The following is a 20,894-nucleotide window of genomic DNA, read 5'->3' on the forward strand; positions in this document are numbered from 1 at the left end:
TGCGCGAATGCCTCGATGCTCGGTGGCCGCAGATGCGCGGCAATCGGCGCCGAGCGATCATCGTCGGAGTGTCTCCTTCTCGCGATCACATCCCTCCCCCCCGCGGTGATAGATCCCCTATCCCCCGCGACGCGCGGTACGAATGTGTACAGACGTCTGGCGCAAAAAACCGGAGCGGTTGAATCTCTCACGAGCGCGCGTCGCGTCGCGTCGAGGAGCGCTTTCGTCCTCTCGTTCGCGGTGTGTTGTTGTGCGCGAGGCTCCAGGTCGCCGACGACTTGTGTTCAGTGCAACGGGTGCGACCTTGTCCTGAGACAGCTGCCGGAGGAGAGAGCAGGAGCATTATACGAACGTAAGTTGAGAAGATGAGAAGAACGAGATTACGAGAGAGAGAGAGAGAGAGNNNNAAAGAGTGTGTGTAGTGTGTGAGAGAAAGAAGGAGAAAGAGAGTGAGAGGACGGCAAAGGGTGGAAAGGGCAGGACGATGTTAAGCTTAAGCTTTCTCACGGCGGAGGATGCACTCTCGGGCGTCTCTTTCGGAGGCTCGATTCGACGATTATTCTTATACCTTATATAGAGTACTCGCGATAGCATTCGTTAGCGACAAATTACAGAGATTCTCTCTCTCACTCTCTCCCCCTCGTCTCTTTCTCTCTCAAAATACGTCGATAAAGCGTTGCTCAGCTTGTTACTTCCAACACTACATCTTGTTCTTGCGAGAGAGAAAGACGCAAATATATATATATAAAATAAGACTTTTTTCCTATCGAAATTTCGATAATGAATACGCTCTACTTAAGTTTATTCATAACATTAGTCGGATCGCTCGACGAGCCTCGGAATGTTTTGGTTCGATTTAGTCCCTGAGTCAACCGCGAAGGTCGCGAGTCGGCAACACGAATACACATGTACATACAGCGTATCCGTATGTTTCGAGAGAGCGAAATCCTCCCCTTTCCTCACCCGCCTCCCTCTCTCCCCTTGAAATTGATACTTCCGCGCAATCACGGTCGACTCCTCGAGCAACGGCTTACACGCAAAATTAATGCCTCGCACCACTTGTTGCTGTATTACTACCTGTAGACGATGACATATAAATGCACACTTGACTTAACGAATGTCATTCGAGGAACGCGAATAATTTCTATAATATATATGTGCTGTGGTATACGCGCGCGAATAATATTATCTATCGCGGTCAATCGTCATCTGGAATGCGACGAGGGGAATGGAGTATTTTTCTCACCCCTGTTCCCTCGCTCCTGTTGTCGTCAGGAAATGCGACATCACGGTGTACACAGCGGGTGCTTTAGAGAAGCTGTACTCGCGGGAGAAGTAATTAAAATGTCTTGCGCCACGCGATTAAGTAATTATCTCGTTACAAAGGCTGGGGCGAGTCGATCAATCGTGACGATTGCATAATAATAGAAAGGGAAAAATAAATGACGTGTCGATTTTATAAAATACGGTGGAATAATAAATATAATAAATGATACGCGTTTAGTGTTCACTTAAAAAAAAAAAAAAAAAAGATTAGTTTTAAAATCGTCAAAAAATTAAAAAGCAATGTAGCAATATATATATATATATATATCGATCACTTAATATCACACGTAATAAATTAATGAAACTACGTAGAGTCTCGTGACTTCCAAGGTTAATTCCAGCGCTAAATCATACCTGATATGCGGACATTTTTTTTCTGCATGAGGTACGCGATGAATTAGCGATTAACTGTTACATAGCTTCGGAAAATTCCGAAAAAAAAATATATGCACACATATGTACGCGCACGCTCACAGACACAATAGTAGAAAAAAATACACACGCGTGTTACATAAAATTCCCGTCATAAATTCCGTAATATAAAGCGCTTTGTGAAAAATTGCGCGCAAGTTTCGTCTATTTTATCAGTCTTTAGAATTAAAAAAAAAAAAAAAAAAAAAAGTTTCAAATCATTAAGTTTGCGAGCAATAGGTTTGCAAAATCGACTTTAAACGGAAAGATGTAAAATTATATGTTCGTATTGCGCACCTAACGGTGATGATCTCACGTCGTGCCGTCGTCAATGTTTGCAAGAACATGCGGATAAGCGTGGAACTGCCTGCGATTCCCATTGTGCCAAATGAGAATGACCCGCGGTAGATTCTCATCTCAGAAGCTATTTCTGTTGTGTTGAATTGAAATGTGAACATCGCGGCACGTCCTCAGCTGTAAGTGGATACATCATGACCTGGAAGAAATATAATTAAATTACGGCGCGGCCAGGGTGAGAGATAAAGAGAGAGAGAGGGGAAAAACAGTTGTCAAAGGCATAATATATACTTAACTTGCATGCAAAATATCAGCGTGACTCCTCTTCAAAGATCACGTAGGTCTGTAAATCATCCATCTACGAATGACAGATAAATATAATTATGATTAATAATTATGACTAATGTAACTGCCTCTTGTCCAATGGGCATCTCGCATTCAAGTTATGTCGTTACGCGTGTTTATGTTCGGATAAACAATATTTTAACATCTTGTTTTAACATCTCGTATCTTAAAGATAAATGACACGGCGTAAAACGAGAACCTTTAATTCTCATCTCGGTTTTCATTTCGTTTTCATCGCACAGGTGGAGAAATAGATATCTATGTTGAATATCTTATACGCACGTGCCTTTGCATTATCTTGATATTTTTAGCAGCACATTTACTCGAGCCGTTATAAACATCAAAGAGCTACACGCTTGGAAGAGGTCAAAATCCGTTATTAGCGGTTATTAGTCGAACGGAAACGGTCTATTCTGGCGCAATTTAAATCGCGTAGCCGCCAGATTATTTCTGTCAAAACAGTTTCAATTATATACACCGTGCACGCCAGGATGACTGTATAAGTTTTAGATTCGACACGTATCAGTCGATACGTTCCGACATACTGGACGTATTCGAGGAGTCTACGAGAGATAATTCAATTATATAGTATTAGTCTCCTTTGCCGCCCGGGAATTTATTTTATCACCATCAGTCGCTTATATCGATCGGTTAGCGCCTTAGCTATGCTTCACGCGATACTGTTACGCTTCATTTTTCACATTTTTTCATTTATTATTCGTACACACAGAAAAATATTATTCTATTGCTAAGTCAAACGATTACTCAGTTTACTTTACTTCTTTTAAGTAACAGTTATCTTTAACAAAGAATATTTTCTTAATAATAGTCTTAAAATAGACTTGTCACAAATTTTAGAAATACTCATTATCATGTACTCAAAAAAAGTAAATATTTTCTTTCGAAGAATATTATAAAATTTTATCGAAGAAAAGTCAGATATGGTTAATTTAATGTAAGAAAATTTATTAGATCAGAAAAATTTAATGTATTTCTTTCAATTATATAATTTAATATTCTTGATTGAAGTATTAAATTTATTAGGATTCAGAATATATTTTGAATAAATTTGATATATGAACTTTTGAAATACTTGAAACAAGTAATATTTACTTTTATATAGTATGTATTTTTCTGTGTGTATATACTAAAAGTCATTAATGCCATAATATTTATTATAGATTCACATTTTTAAGGATTTTTCAATTGATTATTATTTTTTAAATATTTATTCAGAGCTGACTAGAATTTTGACATTTGTACATGCTTGACACATGTGTGTGCGAGAGATTAAATATAAGATTAAATAATAAATAATCCATCAAAGTAAAATCTACTTGAAATTAACTGAAGGGAGAGAATATGATTCTATATTATATTTGTTTTCTTCGGAAGCTTATTTTTAGTCTAAAAAAAGCCTTTAATATTCTCTATTATTTACCAAGTTTTTTGTATGTAACTTAAATCATTTTGGTTTTTTATAAATTATTTTTTGGAGATAAATATTTTTTAAATTTATTTATAATTGCAAAGCTATTCTCCGGGATCTCGATGTTTTCGAAAATAAAAATTAGCCGAGAAATCGAAAGCGACTCTCTCTATCCATTTGTCTAGTTTTAAATGTCCTTGCCCGACATGACGCGCTCGCGAGCAGTGCACCCTTCTCCGATATGCCACACAAAGACCACCCTAATAGAAGTTTCGCAGACCGAATCACCCCGTCGTGCGCGCGCGCGGGGGGAAGAGAGATGCATAATGCCCTCACCGAGGGCAATGGCATCGCAAAGCACACCGCCTGTCGTTATGGTAACGTAAGTCCACCACAAGTCTCTTTTCTTTCAGCATTGTCCATTGACCGGCGTGTACGTCGTATCCTTTTCTTTTTTTACCCCTACGCTCCATTTTTTTAATTGAAATATTTAAGTATTTAAGTCAAATATATGTCATGTTGGATTTAATGTCATATTTGACTTAAATATATAAATATTTCAATTAAGAAAATTATTAATTAGTAATTAGAACGGATTTAATCAAGTTAACAATTTTTTTTTCAGAGCACACACGCATGATCGAAGAAAGCTTGTTTGATGTCACGCGAGAGAACAGCGTTAAAGTTTGATTATCTATAAAATGATTTTGCTTCAACATTATTATTTTTTTTATTAGAAATGAGATTATTTTTTGGTAGAGAAACGAAAAAAAAAAAGGCGTGAAGGAAATAATCGAACATTGATATACGATAGATGTAATATTTGAATGACTGAAGGGAAGATCGATTAAACGTGTCCCATTAAGCGAGGCAGTTGCAAAGCTTCTCGTGTAGATGAAAAAAAAAAAAAAAAAAAAATGTCTCGAACATTTTTGAGGAGTTTTGAATCTCTCTCGGATAGAATAACGAATGATTCGCTGACGCTTGTCGATTCGCACATCCTTATTCGCGATATTCGCGATTATGCGTTGCATCGTAAGCACGAAGACAAAACGGAAGAGAAAGGGGTTACCGACCGTCTTCCGTCACGACGCCTTCCCGTTCCCTCGTTTTCAACAGCCACCTCTCCCTTTCACGTGGTACATCCGCGTAAAAACCACATTCCGACCACCGAGACTGCCCCGAGAGCCTTCCTTAATGCTCCTCTTTTTTTTTTCAACGCCACTCCCGTTGCACCTGCTTGCACACGGGATGCATCTGCTCTCTTGACGCTGCATTCTTATTATATCTGATTCCCGAGGGAGGCTCTCTTTCTCTCTCTCTCGTGCGTCACGAAATGCGACGTCCCACGACGTTGCGCCGCGGGAAATAAGGAATAGACTCGCGTGAATTCCATTGCGATGAAAGAGAGAAAGGATATGACGACTTTTATAATAAATTATTATCCCCGGTGGTCGACAGAGACAGAAGATCGAGTACATTATTCGTGCTTTAAATATTTTTCGCGATCTGTCAGCTTAATCGGCCATGAAGCAATTTGCGCTTGACGGAAATCAGCTGAGCGCCTCGTGAAATAATCAGGAAGCTATTATAGCACCGGCTAATAGGAGCTACCGAGTGTCTCGTTCGTTCGTTCCGTCTATATCTCTGCGAAAGATTTATATTAGAATTCGTGTATTCTAAATCGGCGAATGATCGTCGACAAAATATTATCGATTATAGCGAAAAGATATAATCGCGAGCGTATAAAAGCAAGCGATACGCTCGTGAATAATAACAATCGGAGGTAATTTTCCACTACTTTGTTGATTTTTATCTGTCACTGGGACACGCGATGGGGAATATAATATGTTAAGTGTATAAAGTTAAACGTGTTCGATCGCGTGCAATTATACGATTAAAAATCTAGCTGTCCAGGGAGGAACCAACCTTAATTAATACTCGCGTAATATTAATGTTAATATTTTCACACTTTTTAATCTCTCTTGCAAAATGTTGAGTAATACGTATATAAAACGACACATTATATAATACATAGGATCAATTGTTGAAAATGATCTATCCTGTGGGTAAAAAAACGATTTTTTTTTTAAATTTTTATTTTAAAATTCTGTTTTAGAAAATTTTATATTTATACATATATTATTCTTCCCATATAAAACGTATTCGACGAAGTATGTTTTCGAGTTGCTTCTTTTTTACATAACGACGATTAATTGAATATTTGTTCTCCACGTGTCGTATATTGACTTTTAAGATTGATTAACTTCGTTTAATGAGATTGATTTATTACGATATACGGTTTATTTATAGAGAAAAAAGATTCTTGAAATTGTTTGCCTCTAGCATCATAATTCCATACAGTTGTAACGAGGAACCAGGAATCTTTAGAACAAAGGGCAAGTTTACACACTTGATCTACGAAGATGCGTTACGTGAATCCGCTTACGCATAGTAAGCGCGTGTACGCGCGGATGTCGTGTAGTACGTGTGTTGATTGCACGCTATGATGATTCGCTATTGTGTCGTGAGAGCGCCATAACAGCGTTCTCTTTTACCACCCACACATCCTCGCGCGCATCTCGTAATATTTGTGAGAATTTCTCGATCCAACTTGCATATTTCCATTTTCGTCTTTGTCGCAAGGAAATAGCATATTGACTCCTTACGATCGAAATTAAATTTACTATCGAATAAATCAGCGTTAAATATCCCCCCCCTCTCTCTCTCTCTCTCTTTCAGCCTTTCTCATTCGAATGTTTGACTTGAATGTTCAATTTCAACTGTTACACTTGTTTCGCATGAAAAAATCAGCACTTACGTAAGTTATACTTATGATCGAAACGCGATCGTGCCTTTATAATTTTTTTATCGGCACTAAAAGGCCGTTCGAGCAGTGGCATTTCGTGGTCGGTGAAAGCGTGCGTTACGTCGAGGGAGACTTTTTGATACGGAAACACACACACACACACGTGAATGAACGCCGTGCAACGTGTACCGTTGCTTGCTTAAAGACCGAGGACATGATGTCGATTCAAGAATTCGCTAAGATAATCGCGCGAGAGGAATCAGCGAAAATCGAGGCATTTCCGTATCAACGATTTTTCGAGAAAAACGAACGCCAGCGGAGTGCCTTATCGAGCACGCTCTTTCTTATTAAAGGACACGAAATTGATAAAAACCGATTTAGTTCCGCTTTCTCGAAGCGAATGACGGCTTTTCTTGTGGAAGTTTGTTTTATTACGGAATCTATTTTCTCTTCTTCTTCTTTTTTTTTTTTTTTCATATAAAGGAGAGATTCACTTCAGGATGGTCTTATCAAAAAAATCGTATAAATTCCGCGATTACATTTTACGGAGTTTATCTGTGACATGTATATCTTTTAATGAGCACTTACATTAGAATGATCGCGTGCCTCTGCTTACGTATATCTGGAAAACACGGCTGTTCTTTTTTTTTTTTTTTTTTTTCCGGGGATTCGTTGAGATGCATTGCACGCGATAATAATTACGACTATAATATATGCAACGCCATCACTGATGGTTATACATTAGCATGCATAGCGGGATCAGTTTACCTTGAAATCTCGCGACGTAGTTCGCGACGACGAAGCGAAACGTCAACGCGTATTCACGGTACGTCGCGTGTCTATTGTGCTCACAGCTGATTATCTCGATACAAAATTCGTCCTAGATTTATCGCTTGCACTCTCGATTGTTCCTATGAAAAATTAGGGAAATCGTGCTCGTTTTTTAAGAGCGGAGAAAGGTACATCGTTGTTTAAATTCACTCACTCAGATCCTTCGCGAGAAAGTCGCGCCGAGAGACACTCTGTACGACATATCCTATATATTGCTTTTTTTTTTTTTAATGTTTAAAGAACGGCGAGTTTTAGCGAGGACCATGTATGCAGCATGCATACGATATTAGCGCACGTTTTACTTTCCGTTAGAAAGAGAGAGAGAGAAAGAGAGACGAGGATAGCGTCTTGAAACCCGAATGTATTTTTCGGACAGTTAAATTGATTCAATTTTAAGTAACGCAAATTTAATTTTAAAACAATTATAATAATTTTGTTTACAGGCGTAAGTTTTGTCACAGTTGCTATTAATTATGTTTTATAAATATTAATATATTATTGTTTCTCTGCATACTTTAATCCATGCAATTGATCATCGTATCTCTCTTACATTCTTTGAAACTTCTAACAAAAAAAAAAAAAAAAAAAAAAAAAAAAAAAGAAAAATTTAACGCGTTACTTATTACAAAAAATAGTGCGCAAATAAAAAAAAAAAAATGGAGAATGTTATATCGAAGAACATTTATTAAGGCTCTCCATTTTTTATATTGGGTAACATTATATTACAACGTCAGAGATGAAAAATCACATGAGTTTTTTTTTCTTTCTGGTTCCTTTATAGCTGATACAAATCATGATCGATCCTTGTAAAGTCCATTTTCATTGAAAATCTAGGACACGTTCAGATTAAATTATTAATCAAAGGGACAATTAAGAAGCGAGTATATTCTACTAAATCTTTCTCTCTCTCTATATATATATATATATATATCATTTGAACGTGCGTGGTACGGATGAGAAATTTAATTTACTTGGAGCTCTTTACTTATATAGTGTGAGGAAAAAAAAAATTCGCAATGATTTCTCGCCTCTGACGATCCGGTATTGCCCGCAGTGATGGATTACCGTCAAACGTCATAAATAGAAGAAAATGGTGGAAGAAAACGCGAGGAGCGTGCAGCTTCTTGCGGTACAAAGTCGGGAGAAAACGGGGATCTTTCCGCGCGTCGTCGTCGTCGTCTCGTTTCCCCTGTCGCGGGACGCGCGCGGACGAACGTTTCGGCCCCGGTCGAGTCATCGATTTCCGGGAGGAATGCGGGAGCTGCGTCCCTTTGGCCTCTGGTTCGCCGGAGCTCTACGGGCGCTCTCGATTTTCCCGGCGTTGGCTCCTCGTTCCCTCCCGCCCCGGTCCCCCCCTCTCTCTCCCTTTCTCGCCTGTTCCGGTCACCCGTCGAGAGATTTCGATCGGGATGGACGAGACGAGTCTTGAACGTGCCATGTTTGTCGCGTTGAAGATTGCGAGGCCATGGAAACTACGCGGGATGATACGCGGTTCTCTCTCTCTCTCTCTCTCTTTCTCTAGGAGAACGAGGACCAACAGCTGCTGCAGTTTGCAGTCGATACCGCCGCTGCGCCGAAGCAACGCGAGACGACGGGGGGTTGAAGGGAGTTCTCATGCAGTAACGAGAACCGTGCTCTGGATATTCGATATTGGATCGCTTGATCAAACCTCTCCCGCTTCAAGTCCCTTGCCGATCTTCGGTCGACTCGAATTCGAGTAGAACGGAAGTCTCTCGACTCTTAATCTGCACGCGAAACGAGAAAATATCGAGGAGATCGTCGTACATTTTAATTCCCAACGTTGAATATCCTGTAATAAAATGGAGGTTCCATAAGCGACACCTCCATATTGCTCTTATAATAATTATAATCTTTGCGAAGTAGTAAGAATCTTGGAAACAACACTCAAAAAAATGTCTTGCTGATATAGGTAGATTTCTAGGTGACACAACAAAAATTTATCGCTATTTTTTGTATCTGTTAGAATATTGTCTGTTACATATAGAATTTATAGCAGCAATATTCTAATAATATCTTCTAGAAAATTTAGGTCCTATTGCCAAATGTTAATCACTGCATTGGATAAATATGAGTTTCGATACTACAGCTAGAACGATCTTTGTGAGAAATATAACTGCCAATTATAACTGCAGCATCGAAAAATTGAGAGAAATTGTTTAAAAGAGCTAGATAGATTGGGCGCATTATACAAATATGTTATATGTGAGGATTATATATTCATTTGTTTCTTGCCGCTAATTTTTTTTGTGTACCACAGCCAAACTTTATAACGAGTATGATTGGCCTTAACATGGATAGGCGCCACAGAAAAACATTCTTTCTAATTTTCACAAACAGTTCAGATATAAATTCTGTCTCTGTCACTTAGATTGATTAAATGCGAAACATATGCGATATCACAGTATTTGCTAATCATTTATGTACCTCAGTTAATTTTGCGCACCCAGAAAATTTTTGCTGTAGTTGCAATACCACTTTTTTGAGTGAATGTTGAGAGAGCTTCTCCTCGGCTTTAATCTGGACAGAGATCTGTAGCACAGTCAAGGACGTCGATTGCCAGAATCACTTTAATTCGCGCGTCAATATCCACGAGGACAAAAAAAGAAAACATCCTTGAGACTGATTGGTAACTCTATCTCTCTATGGCTTTAATTCGGACAATTCTCTCTCTCCTCTTTATTTTTCGCCCACCACATTTGTCTACGTTTGTGCGCTCGCCTACGCTAATTAGTCGGTCGTCGGGTACATTTGTCTGTCGCAAAATCGGCTTCGAATCGAAGCATACGTTGGATACGGACGACGATAAGTGGTCGTAAATGCATTTCTTTTGCATAAAGCTTATTATTAGTCACGTTCCAGTAGCAAGCTCTCTAATTGTAGTTTGACCTTCCTTTTTTTTTCCCCTCTCTTTTTTATCTCTCATTCTTCTCCTTCATCACATACTTTGAAAATACGCTATTAATTAAATACTGTTATTAGAAATCTCTTAATTATTCTCTTAACGAATCTCTTTTTTATCTCTCATTCTCCTCTTTCACTATACACTTTGAAAATACGCTATTAGTTAAATATTGTTATTAAAAATCTCTTAATTATTAATGCACATATATTAAAGATTTATAAATTATATTATTATACGCAGAATGTGTGCAAGGCATTTTTTATCTATAAATTCTTTGACTAATTTTCAGTCAACTTTTCCTTAGCGAAAAATCTCGAGATAAATATTTGCCTTTCTTTTCAAAATTTCTTGTACTAAATATTTAATCTTTAAATGATGAATGAATCTATCATAATAAAATTTACTCGAAACTAAATGTGTAGAATAAGATATTTTTTGTTAATTAAATAAATAAATATAAATAAATAAATTATCTTCTTACATTTTTCTAAAACTTTGTTGCCGAAAAACCGCTCGATTTCAATCGTTGGTGACTTAGAAACAATCTCTCTGTTAAAGAGAAATTGGCTTCGAGTTGATGAAAGAATCCTAGTAAATGAAAAAGAGATGATTTCGATAAATCTGAAATGGCCTTCACGCGTATAATTAACAAACGTATTAATTTGTTACAGGTGCAGTTGAGAAATTTACTGTGAAAATGAGTTGCGCGTCGCAGTGCGCCAAGTACTTTCTCTGCTTCTTCAACTTTGTATTCTTCGTAAGTATATGAATTTTCGTATAATAATAGTGATCTAAACCAACGTCTGCATTTCCTGCGTCTGTACTTTGCGAGACGTCGCGATCGCGCAGCTGATAATTCATCAACGTCACAACTGGCCACGATCCACGATCGCGTAATTGCTCGAATCCTCGCTTTGGGGGCCACATCACATTGAAACACATTTTTCACTCGTTTCATACGTATGTGAACAAATTATAAGTGTCTGATAGGACACTAATATCTCAAATTATGGGAGCGTTAACGTTGCGAAAAAAATTGCTATCTATCTCGTGATGACAGAGTACATTTGTATACTTTCAAAAATCTCTTCTGATAATTAAAAAAAAAAAAAAAAAAACACCATTCAATTTATTTATCTTGATTTCTTATTGTGGATATATCTTATCAGAAGCGAACGTGGAAATAAAGTTTAGTTTCGCGTGTTCGATAGATTGATAAAATATATCTCGAAGATTTTCTCATCTTTCACGTACTCTTTATTGGGACAAATACATGTGTAATTTAATGTGCCTGCGTGCGATCGCAAGTGAAAATTGCCAAGCCCCTGCTTCGAGTTCTGGGCCCCGTTTCCTTTGGTCAACCTTCAAAGTCCATGAAGCAGAACGGAGATATATACACCGAGGTGCTTCGTGTTTTGCAGGTCGCCGGAGGAGCGGCGTTGACTGTCGGTATCTGGCTTTTCGCCGACAGAGGCTCGTTTACCAATCTCATCGGGAAGCTCGACCAAACCGACATTTTGGTAAGAATATGAATAAATCATATAAATTGTAAAAATGGTAGCGCGCGCCAAATGTGTATTTTTTCTACCTTATTTCCGAGAAAATCGCATTATGATTCACCACCTGTTTGTGTTTGGCCAAGCACGAAAATAATACAAGCGCTCCGATGTTTGTCTTACAAATGCGTGGATAGAAACACGGCGAAGCCAAAAACTTTAATTTTAAGGAGGCATACCCTCGAAAACTGAGTACATTTTCTAGATTTTTTTGCAGCGCAACAACTTGATAAAAAATTTATTTTTTTAGAATATTGATAAATATTATTAAGTACTCAAAAAAAAATGTACAGCTTAAGAAAGATTTTTTTGAAAATTATGCGAATATTGTATTGTATCAATATCGTAAAAAAAAAATTTTATCAAGTCGTTGCGTTGCAAAAAAATCTAGAAAATGTACTCATTTTTCGAAGGTTCAAACGGGTATGCCCCCTTAATTTAATTGATCGTAAAACGAAATCTTTCACAAAATCGCGATCGAAGGTATAATATTGTCTTTCAATATCTTGAGGGAACTGGACAATTCTTGGCGAAAATACCGGTTCGTATACGAGCGTTTCGTTGTGTTAAATTACTGCTGCAAATCTACGAGTGCTTCTCTACCGCTTTCTTATTCGCAGATAAAATCGCGATAATTTCCGTGACCGACGTGTATCCTGAAATCTTAGACGGAACAAATTTCAGGCGAAAAATATTTAATTAAGCGTCTCGTTTTCAAAAACTAACAGTTCTGTCGACAATTCTAATTACGCTCGCGAATATTAATCAATTTTCTTCGCTAACTTTATTACCGTTTTTTTTTTTTTTTTAAACTGCTTCACGCTTCTTTGCTCCTCTCGCAAGAGAAAGAATTTCCGAGCAGAGTTTCCGGTCTCTCCGCACTGGCTTATATGTTAGAGAAAAAATGGCTCGTGCGTATCCTTATAACCGGCTATTTATATTACTCCAAGTTTCTCTTGCGTAATCTTGGTAATTATGTTGTAAGCTTGTTATGCAATTTGGAGGTAGGTGCAACAAGAAAGTTTTTTACTCCAACGAGACTGGATTTGGTGTTACTGATACACGCGCGATTATGTCTTATATATTTCCGTACGTATACAATATATACGTGTACGTAGATTATTCTTGACGCTTCCTTTTGCCGATAAATCCTCTTCGTTAGCATTGAAAAACTATCTTTATACTAGCGTGACTTTTATTCATTAACAAGCACGTGTGAGAAATGCAGATGTGTAACAAGATATGCGCGATGTATATATATATGTATTGTAATACAATACCATTGTCTGTATTATCGATACGTCAGTGTCCCGACGACACGCGCTTATTAACTATTAACTTAACGTGATTTTCCTATAAACGTCCTTGTGGAACGAACATGCAAAGCGTATTTCTTTCACGAATTCTTTCATTTTTCTTGAATTTTTTCACGAAGCCAAATCTTTTACTCTTTGATATAATAATAATAATAAAATTATATAAAATATATTTTTTTGTATAATCGAATGAATAAACAAATGACATCTCTCTCCAAGCTTTCGATGAGTTTCAAAATTTCTATAAAATCTCTATGGGAAATTAGTTTTAGGTCAGCTTACCGGAGATGAAAACTCATTTTTTTTTTTTTCAGAAAGATGTCAAATGTACGAGAATATTTAATAGTCATAACGTACGGTTGCTAGGTTTTTTTTTAACCGCAAGTCGCATAGAGATACGAGATAATCTAACGTTCAACGAGGTACTTGACTCTATAAACTGCGAGGAGAAAAGGCATAAAAAGACCTACTTGCCTTAAAGACCGTCACGATTAACGAGAACAATAGAGAATATATACTTCCTTTGAATAATTATTATTGTATGCTCCTTTTCTTTATCCTGCGCATTTAATTATCTATTATTAGCGATATCACGTGCCTATTTTTTCTCTCCGTTTTTGTAGCATTTTCATAAAGCGCAGAAGGGTTACACAAATAATTTTGGTTTGACGTATGAAACCAAATGTATCTCGTCTAATACGGAAGATGCCTGTATATAGGAAAAGGAGCACGTACAAAGATATTCTCAAAACAAATAAAAAGAAAAGAATCCTTTTCGCACAATAATTTTTTTATGCCGGCAAACGTAGCGTAGAAAAGTGTGTGCGCTGTTAATTATTATAGTTAGACGATGACCCATCGTAATGTGCGCATTCTAATACGTTGCACCTCTGCTTCGAGAGTCTTCTTATCACTCGCTAATTAACATTTATTCTGTTAGTTTCATTTTATCTTCCGAATCTCGTTCGATCTTGATTGCGACGGTTATTTTCGATTCGAAGATATAAAAAATAACGAGCATAATTTTTAGATTTCATTTACATACAATATCCTCTTCTTATTTAAATTGGCAAATATCTTAACATATGATTTATTCATTTTTTTTTGGGGGGGGGGGAGCCCAGTGAGCGAGTGAGTGATAAGAAAAATTTGACTGGCAGATTGTTTGCACGCACAGCGTGATGTACGACGTAGGTGGATGGCAATGCTACCGCAGGGAGAGAAACGAGAAACGTAATTATCGGTACTTGGCCGTTGATGAGATGATTGGTTGTCACATTAGCGGAACGCGTGGGAGGATGGAGGTGATCTTCATCGCGGATTCGTGGTTCATAGTCCATTGGTGGACACGTATAGGGGCCAAAGCTCTCGAACGGTTTGACGTTTCTTCTGACAATCCGCGAATATTCAATCTTAATATGTCGGGGGACATTGTCCAAATTTTTCTTTTTATATTTACATCGTGTATTGCTCACGACGATGGCGGAGCTAGATAGCGGAACGCCAGGAAAAGTAAAAGTGCCGCTTTCGTTTTTCATGTATTTCGCGCAAACGGCGAAAGGATAACGCGCGCGTTTCCTCGTGATAAATCAAATTATTACAGTGATAAATATCAACTTAAATGCACGATATATGTATAAAGATCTTTTCAATTTTTTTTTTGTAATTTATGATCCTATTAAATATAATATGGAAGAAAAATTAACGCTATTATTATTACTTGCGCGTTATTAGCGAAGACTCGAGACGCTTAGAAAGTCGCTTCTAATCATTTCTAATCGGAGACGGACTATGACTCGTAATTGTTGTCTCTCGTACAATTAGAAACTCCTCGCGAATAGAATTCTCGATTTGAAAATAAAGTGAGTTAGTTGCTTAAGATGTTGTGCCTTATCTAACCGTCAGTCTGTTGATTGCTTAAGATGTCGAGTCTTAACTAGCCTGATAGTTGCTTATCTTTGGAGAGAATTTATTAGGTCAACTGAAAAAGCTAGAATTTTCATCAAGGAAAAAAAAATTGACTTAAAACTGAAGCAAAGAATTTTGACAGTTCCAAAGGAAATGCGCGCTTATATAAAAAATGTATATATACCCTCTGTTATATACAGAGAATATAGTAAATGTGTGGCAACAAGCGGACGTGAACGCAAAGACGAAGGACGATTAAGTGCTTCATCCTGGAGTACTGTTATCACGCGACTTAGCGAGGGATAGTGCACTGTCGTTTACATTTTCTCGACAACTCTCCACTCCATTTCCTGTCACATCTCTCGTCGTCATTGAAATTCCACGGGACATCTCCGGTATTAATTGCCGCCTCGATAAAAGACTGGAATCAACGATAACAATAACTCAGTCTTGTGCAATTGATTATGTATTTATTTATTATTAATTTTAATTATATTTAATTTTATTAATTATATATCGGGTAACTTTGATATTGGCTAAGAACGATGATAACACACTTCGGAAACGAACTCGGCTTGAAAGTAGAAAGGAAAATTTCTCTTGTAAATGAGACAATTCGGATTTTGCATAGAGAGACGCGCGTCCTCTTTTCCCATCAAATACGCGTGATGCATCGACGAGTGTAAGCAAGGAATTTAGGACGTATTTAGGACGTACGCCGTTAGCTCCAGAAAATGCATTAACTCGCTGACGCACGCGCAACGCACATCCATGTACTGTAAATGCGTTAAATTGGGTCATTTCGGAGCGATGTTGCAGAGCTCGTGCGCACGACGACGAGAGAGAATTCGACCAGCGAGAGAAACACCCTATAAAATTATAAGGTAATATATTCAACAGATCTCTGCAAGATAATGGATTGGAGATAATCATATGGAATAACTGATAGAGTACGTTTCAAGCCGAACTCTGGGCTGTACCAAGTTTATCACTTGGCTGCAATCGGCTTTCGATCAATCTGGCGGAACAAGTTGGTGAAACCGAACACGAGATACCCTTATTAGTCCTTTCACCTGGTGACCTGATTTTTCGCGGCACGTTTCGTGCCGTGCTAGTAGCAGAGGTCGTTCAATAAGACGCGCCTATAGAGAGGCGGCGTCGAACTAAAAATACCTTATATCCGTTCAACAGGTGTTCGAGATAAGAATATCAACGTGTTTACGAAGTAATCTTGTTGAGACAGATACGCAATGTCGGCAGATCGGTTTAGACAGCTCGTTCCTGCCAACATAAAACAATGAATTGAATCAAGATTGAATCATGATTGCCTCATCCAACAGCACAAGCTATAATGCTACGAAAGCAGTTATTTTCGCGTTATCTCTCGAGTGATCTCGTTAGAGAACGAGATAGCGGAATTACTCCTTTTACGATTCAAGGCTCACTCGAGTCATTAATCAATTGGTACGGTTATCGAGATAAAAATACTTTTCGAATCTTTAAGAATCCTCTCGACGGATTTTCGCATGCGATGAGAATTAGGGCGGATGGAGAATTTTTTGTGCGATTTCTAATTTTAACAAACGTCATACCGAGACGAACCCTCGGGTCCAGCGAACCCGATCGGCGGTTGCGCGTATCTCGTCGACTCCCTGCATAAAGGAAGGTCTATGCTACCACTCTTGTTGATCTGCCTCGTGAAACTCGATATCCATCATGTATGACGGAGACGACAGTTCGCATATAGCGAGCTTATAAGTATTCTAAGTGCCCCTCGCGAGCCATTATGTCATCCTCTTATATCGAGCATATTTTGTAACAACGTACAATATTCGCATGGATACTCGGTGATGAGTCGACAAGCTTGACTTAATAATTGTTCGCGACTTACATGCACTAGCGTGCTTAATGCATATCTGCATACATTGTATACCTAACAATAAATATACAGCAATACATATATCAGAATAATACAGTGATTAGCGAACGCATTATTGATATCTAAATTTATGGAAATGCAACTATCGTTGCGCGAGAGTTTGCACGTTGAGTTTCATAAATGAATTATTCAAGGAGTTACACAAATACTTCATTTGTAAATTACGAAACGGAGAATCTAGTGATTTTTATAATAAGCGATTATAAAACTTTTACGATCTACCGAGCGCGAGAAATTGTAAGTCAAGAGCGGCCGCGTTTAAATTCTCGAAAGATTAATAAACAAAGATCTCTCTCATTTTCATGATTTATATTTTTGCAATCTCTCTTTGAAGAGACTTTTTGCTGTTTATATTTTTTATATAAATGATTTACAAATTTATTAAAATTTTGTTAGCAATTGATTGTATGTATAATTATATTAAATGTAATTAATTACTTTGTTAGTAAGCTTTGGTATTGTGATAAATGTACACGACTTCGATAAGAGATTGTCAAGAGTTTATCAAGTTACATACATGGCGATCTTACATCCCACATTTAATGATGAATATTCATTGTAAGCTCGATCTGCATTCTCATCGTATATTTCTTTTGCAGAACAAAACGGATGCCGATGTCATCAGAATGATATCCTACATTCTTATCGTAGCCGGTGCTCTTACGTTTATCGTCAGTTTCCTTGGGTATTGCGGTGCCATGTTCGAGTCTAGATGTCTTCTCTGCGTCGTAAGTCCGTTCTAATGAATTCTAATGAAGTGAATATACAGGGTGCGGCATTTATAGTGACGCAGGCATATTTTTCGGAAACGAAGTGAGATATCAAAAAATGTTTCAGACAAAAGTTGCATGGTTTCGAGGGGGCCACATGATAAAAATATGGATTTGACCTGAAGTAGTCTTTTCAAGGTGAGGTCAATGTGGTCGATGTTTTCCTTAATGGAACTCCCCATTTTTTATTACATATTCTTATAGCTTACCTCGAGAGCTTTCCAAAACACTATAATAAAGTATTTTTTCATTAAATACTTTTTGAGTTATTTTATATTTTAATCTGACATATTTTGATATAAAAAATAAAATATCTCGTAAAATATTTAGTTTTCGAGAATCTTACCGTAATACTTTTATGTACAGAATAATGAGACAAATCAATCAGTAAAAAAAAATAATTGTTTTTAAGAAAAAGTATGTAATTATTTACAATGTATTTTTTAAAACAATTATTTGTTTTTTTCTTTACACTAATTGATTTGTTGATATCTCACTTCGTTTCCGAAAAATATGCCCGCGTCACTATAAATGCCGCACCCTGTATATAGGATAATATTACATATTAATGTACATTTTGATAAAATATTATTATCATTGAAACTTTTAATTTTCAGTAAGGATCAAATACACAGCTCATTGAAAATAATTTAAACAATTGCAAATGTTACACTATTTAATAATGCAAGATTTTCTTGCCTCAACTTCTTTTTCTTCTCTCTCATTCGTGATATAATAGCGAAAATAAAATAATCCATTATATCGATGATATAATCAGGAAGAGAGTGATTTTATATCATTTTTATATTTACAGAAATATATATCAAAAAATGTAAAATAATTTTTTAAAATATGTTTTTTCAAGAGAATCAAATTTCATGTATAAAAAAGTTTTATTTTACATCTCGGGTTTTCAATTTTTTTTTTTTTATATAGAATCATCGCCTCTTTCCAGCTATATCGGGCGGAATTATATACAAAAGAATTTTCTGTGATTACAGTACGGCTTTCTAATCTTGCTGGTTTTAGTCCTGGAGTGTGTGGTAGTTGGCCTAGCTTTTGGACTTAAAGGAGACGTGCGTATTCATATAACTTTCCTGTTTTCTTGCACAAACGTGTTTTCATCTGCTGAGATCATAAGCTCGATTAATATCGAGCGATTACGATAACCAATGCGGATTGAATGAATGACAATCATATATTTGTAAAAGGCTCACTTTAATATGAAATTTAAATGCAGGCCGAGGAAGGTATGCAGAACTTCTTGAAGTCGACCATCAAATATTATGCTACTACCGCTGATAAAGCTGAGACAGTGACAGTCGCGTGGGACGGTATTATGAGCCAGGTAAATTTACCAATTATTATTTAATGGATGCTTAAATTATTAATTGATTATTATTAGTTAATGATAATCAATTCATTTTGAGCGACGAGTTGACGCGTGAATTAATTGGTACATCGATTCTTCCGGATTTGATTTTTATCTTGCATATATAAGCGCGATTAATTGGCTAAAATTGGTTCCCTAACGGCACTATTATTCAATATAAGTGAAAGTCGCCAATATTAGTCATATTAATGAGCTATCGCGTTCACTATCCTGTCACTTTGTAGCAAAATTACAAACCGTAAAATTACTTATCTTAGGACTTATCGATAAATTATGGAGAAAAAAGTGCGACATGGAAAATGTCACATTTATACTATTTTAAAATTCATTGAAATCGATAGCTAGAAGTATTATTTATTCATTAGTTCACCAAAACTCTCGTATCATTAAATAGCTAGCATATGTTATAAGGAGAGATAATAGTTTATTTAATTATTCATGAATATATAATATACTTTCTCTGCATTTATTTCGATTATAATAAACGAAAAAATAATATGTTTCGTGTTATGTAATGGTCAACGACACATGATAGATGAACACATTATTTGATATTGATGGAAATATTTTCAGCTCCATTGTTGCGGCGTGGAAAATTACCGAGATTTCAGCGAAAATACGAATCTGACTGCAACCGGAAGAGTGATTCCCGAATCCTGCTGTATAAAAATGAGCGAAGGATCTAATATTCTGAAGGATTCTTCGTGTCCAATTAGTCCTACCGCGTCCAATTCGTACTATCAAATGGTAAGTTGAATATTTTATTATTATTTCACTGTAATCTTTTCTTTGTTACTCGGCGTATTTAAAACTGGGAATAGAATCATCCAATACGTTGGTGCAATTGTTGCTAAAAGACAGTGCTCATGATACGGACATGTATTCACGTCTATAGCACACTTTCTCCTTGACAATTTTCTGAGCGTGACTCGGCATTGGCATTGCATGCTCCTAGTTCTCGTACGAGGCATTCATAAAGATGTACGTACCAATTGAACGGATAGTCTCGTGCTATGCGTGATGGAGAAACACTTATATAATTCTCACGTATGAATTTCACGATTATTTTCAAATTGGTGGCAAAAAAGATTTGATATTTTTAAAATTTTATATTTTACAATATATATTAAATATTCCGTTGTAACTTTTGGATTAAACTTTCGGAAAAATATCAAGTTAAATTTATATTTGAAATTCACTTGTGAAAAACAAGACTGATACGCGAAATTTTCAGTCTCGATATTTTTTTTAAGAAGATATTGACTTTAAATATTTTAACTAAAAAATTCGTAAACTTACATTTACGTAAATGGAATATGTCACGTAAACTGATGATTACTTGTCTTTAGGGTTGCTACAAGGCCATAATGACCGCCATCGAGGAGAACGCGGCGATAGTGATCGGTGTGGCCGCTGCCCTGGTCTTCGTCGAGGTCTTGGTCATTATTCTGGCGCTTTATCTAGCCTGCTGCTACTGGCGTCCACAACATGGTAGGCTCGGTGTTAAAGTCAGTTATTAAATAAATTTATTATATGATAGTAAACGTGCGCGTGCGCAAAAGTAACTTACGATATTCGTTGAACGATTTCCCTCAGCCGTTAGTGATGCCTCAGTTCTCTTAATTGACGGTAAAATATGAC

At 36.9% G+C, this 20,894-nt stretch overlaps 1 protein-coding gene across 3 annotated transcripts in view; it reads left to right on the forward strand.

Moving 5' to 3' along the window:
* The window catches only part of LOC115240931 (tetraspanin-4), a 25,471-nt gene continuing 4,577 nt past the window's right edge, over positions 1-20,894 (forward strand). For all 3 annotated transcript variants that reach the window (XM_029816385.1, XM_029816383.1, XM_029816384.1), the window contains exons 1-8: positions 1-352; positions 11,043-11,128; positions 11,793-11,891; positions 17,690-17,818; positions 18,862-18,936; positions 19,101-19,208; positions 19,827-20,000; positions 20,603-20,744. In XM_029816385.1, coding sequence (XP_029672245.1) covers positions 16-352; positions 11,043-11,128; positions 11,793-11,891; positions 17,690-17,818; positions 18,862-18,936; positions 19,101-19,208; positions 19,827-20,000; positions 20,603-20,744 — 1,150 coding nt within the window. In that variant the 5' untranslated portion in view covers positions 1-15. The remainder of the gene's footprint in view (positions 353-11,042; positions 11,129-11,792; positions 11,892-17,689; positions 17,819-18,861; positions 18,937-19,100; positions 19,209-19,826; positions 20,001-20,602; positions 20,745-20,894) is intronic.

The sequence above is a fragment of the Formica exsecta genome, unplaced genomic scaffold, assembly GCF_003651465.1.
Source record: "Formica exsecta isolate Colony F162 unplaced genomic scaffold, ASM365146v1 scaffold458, whole genome shotgun sequence".
Lineage (NCBI taxonomy): Eukaryota > Metazoa > Arthropoda > Insecta > Hymenoptera > Formicidae > Formica > Formica exsecta.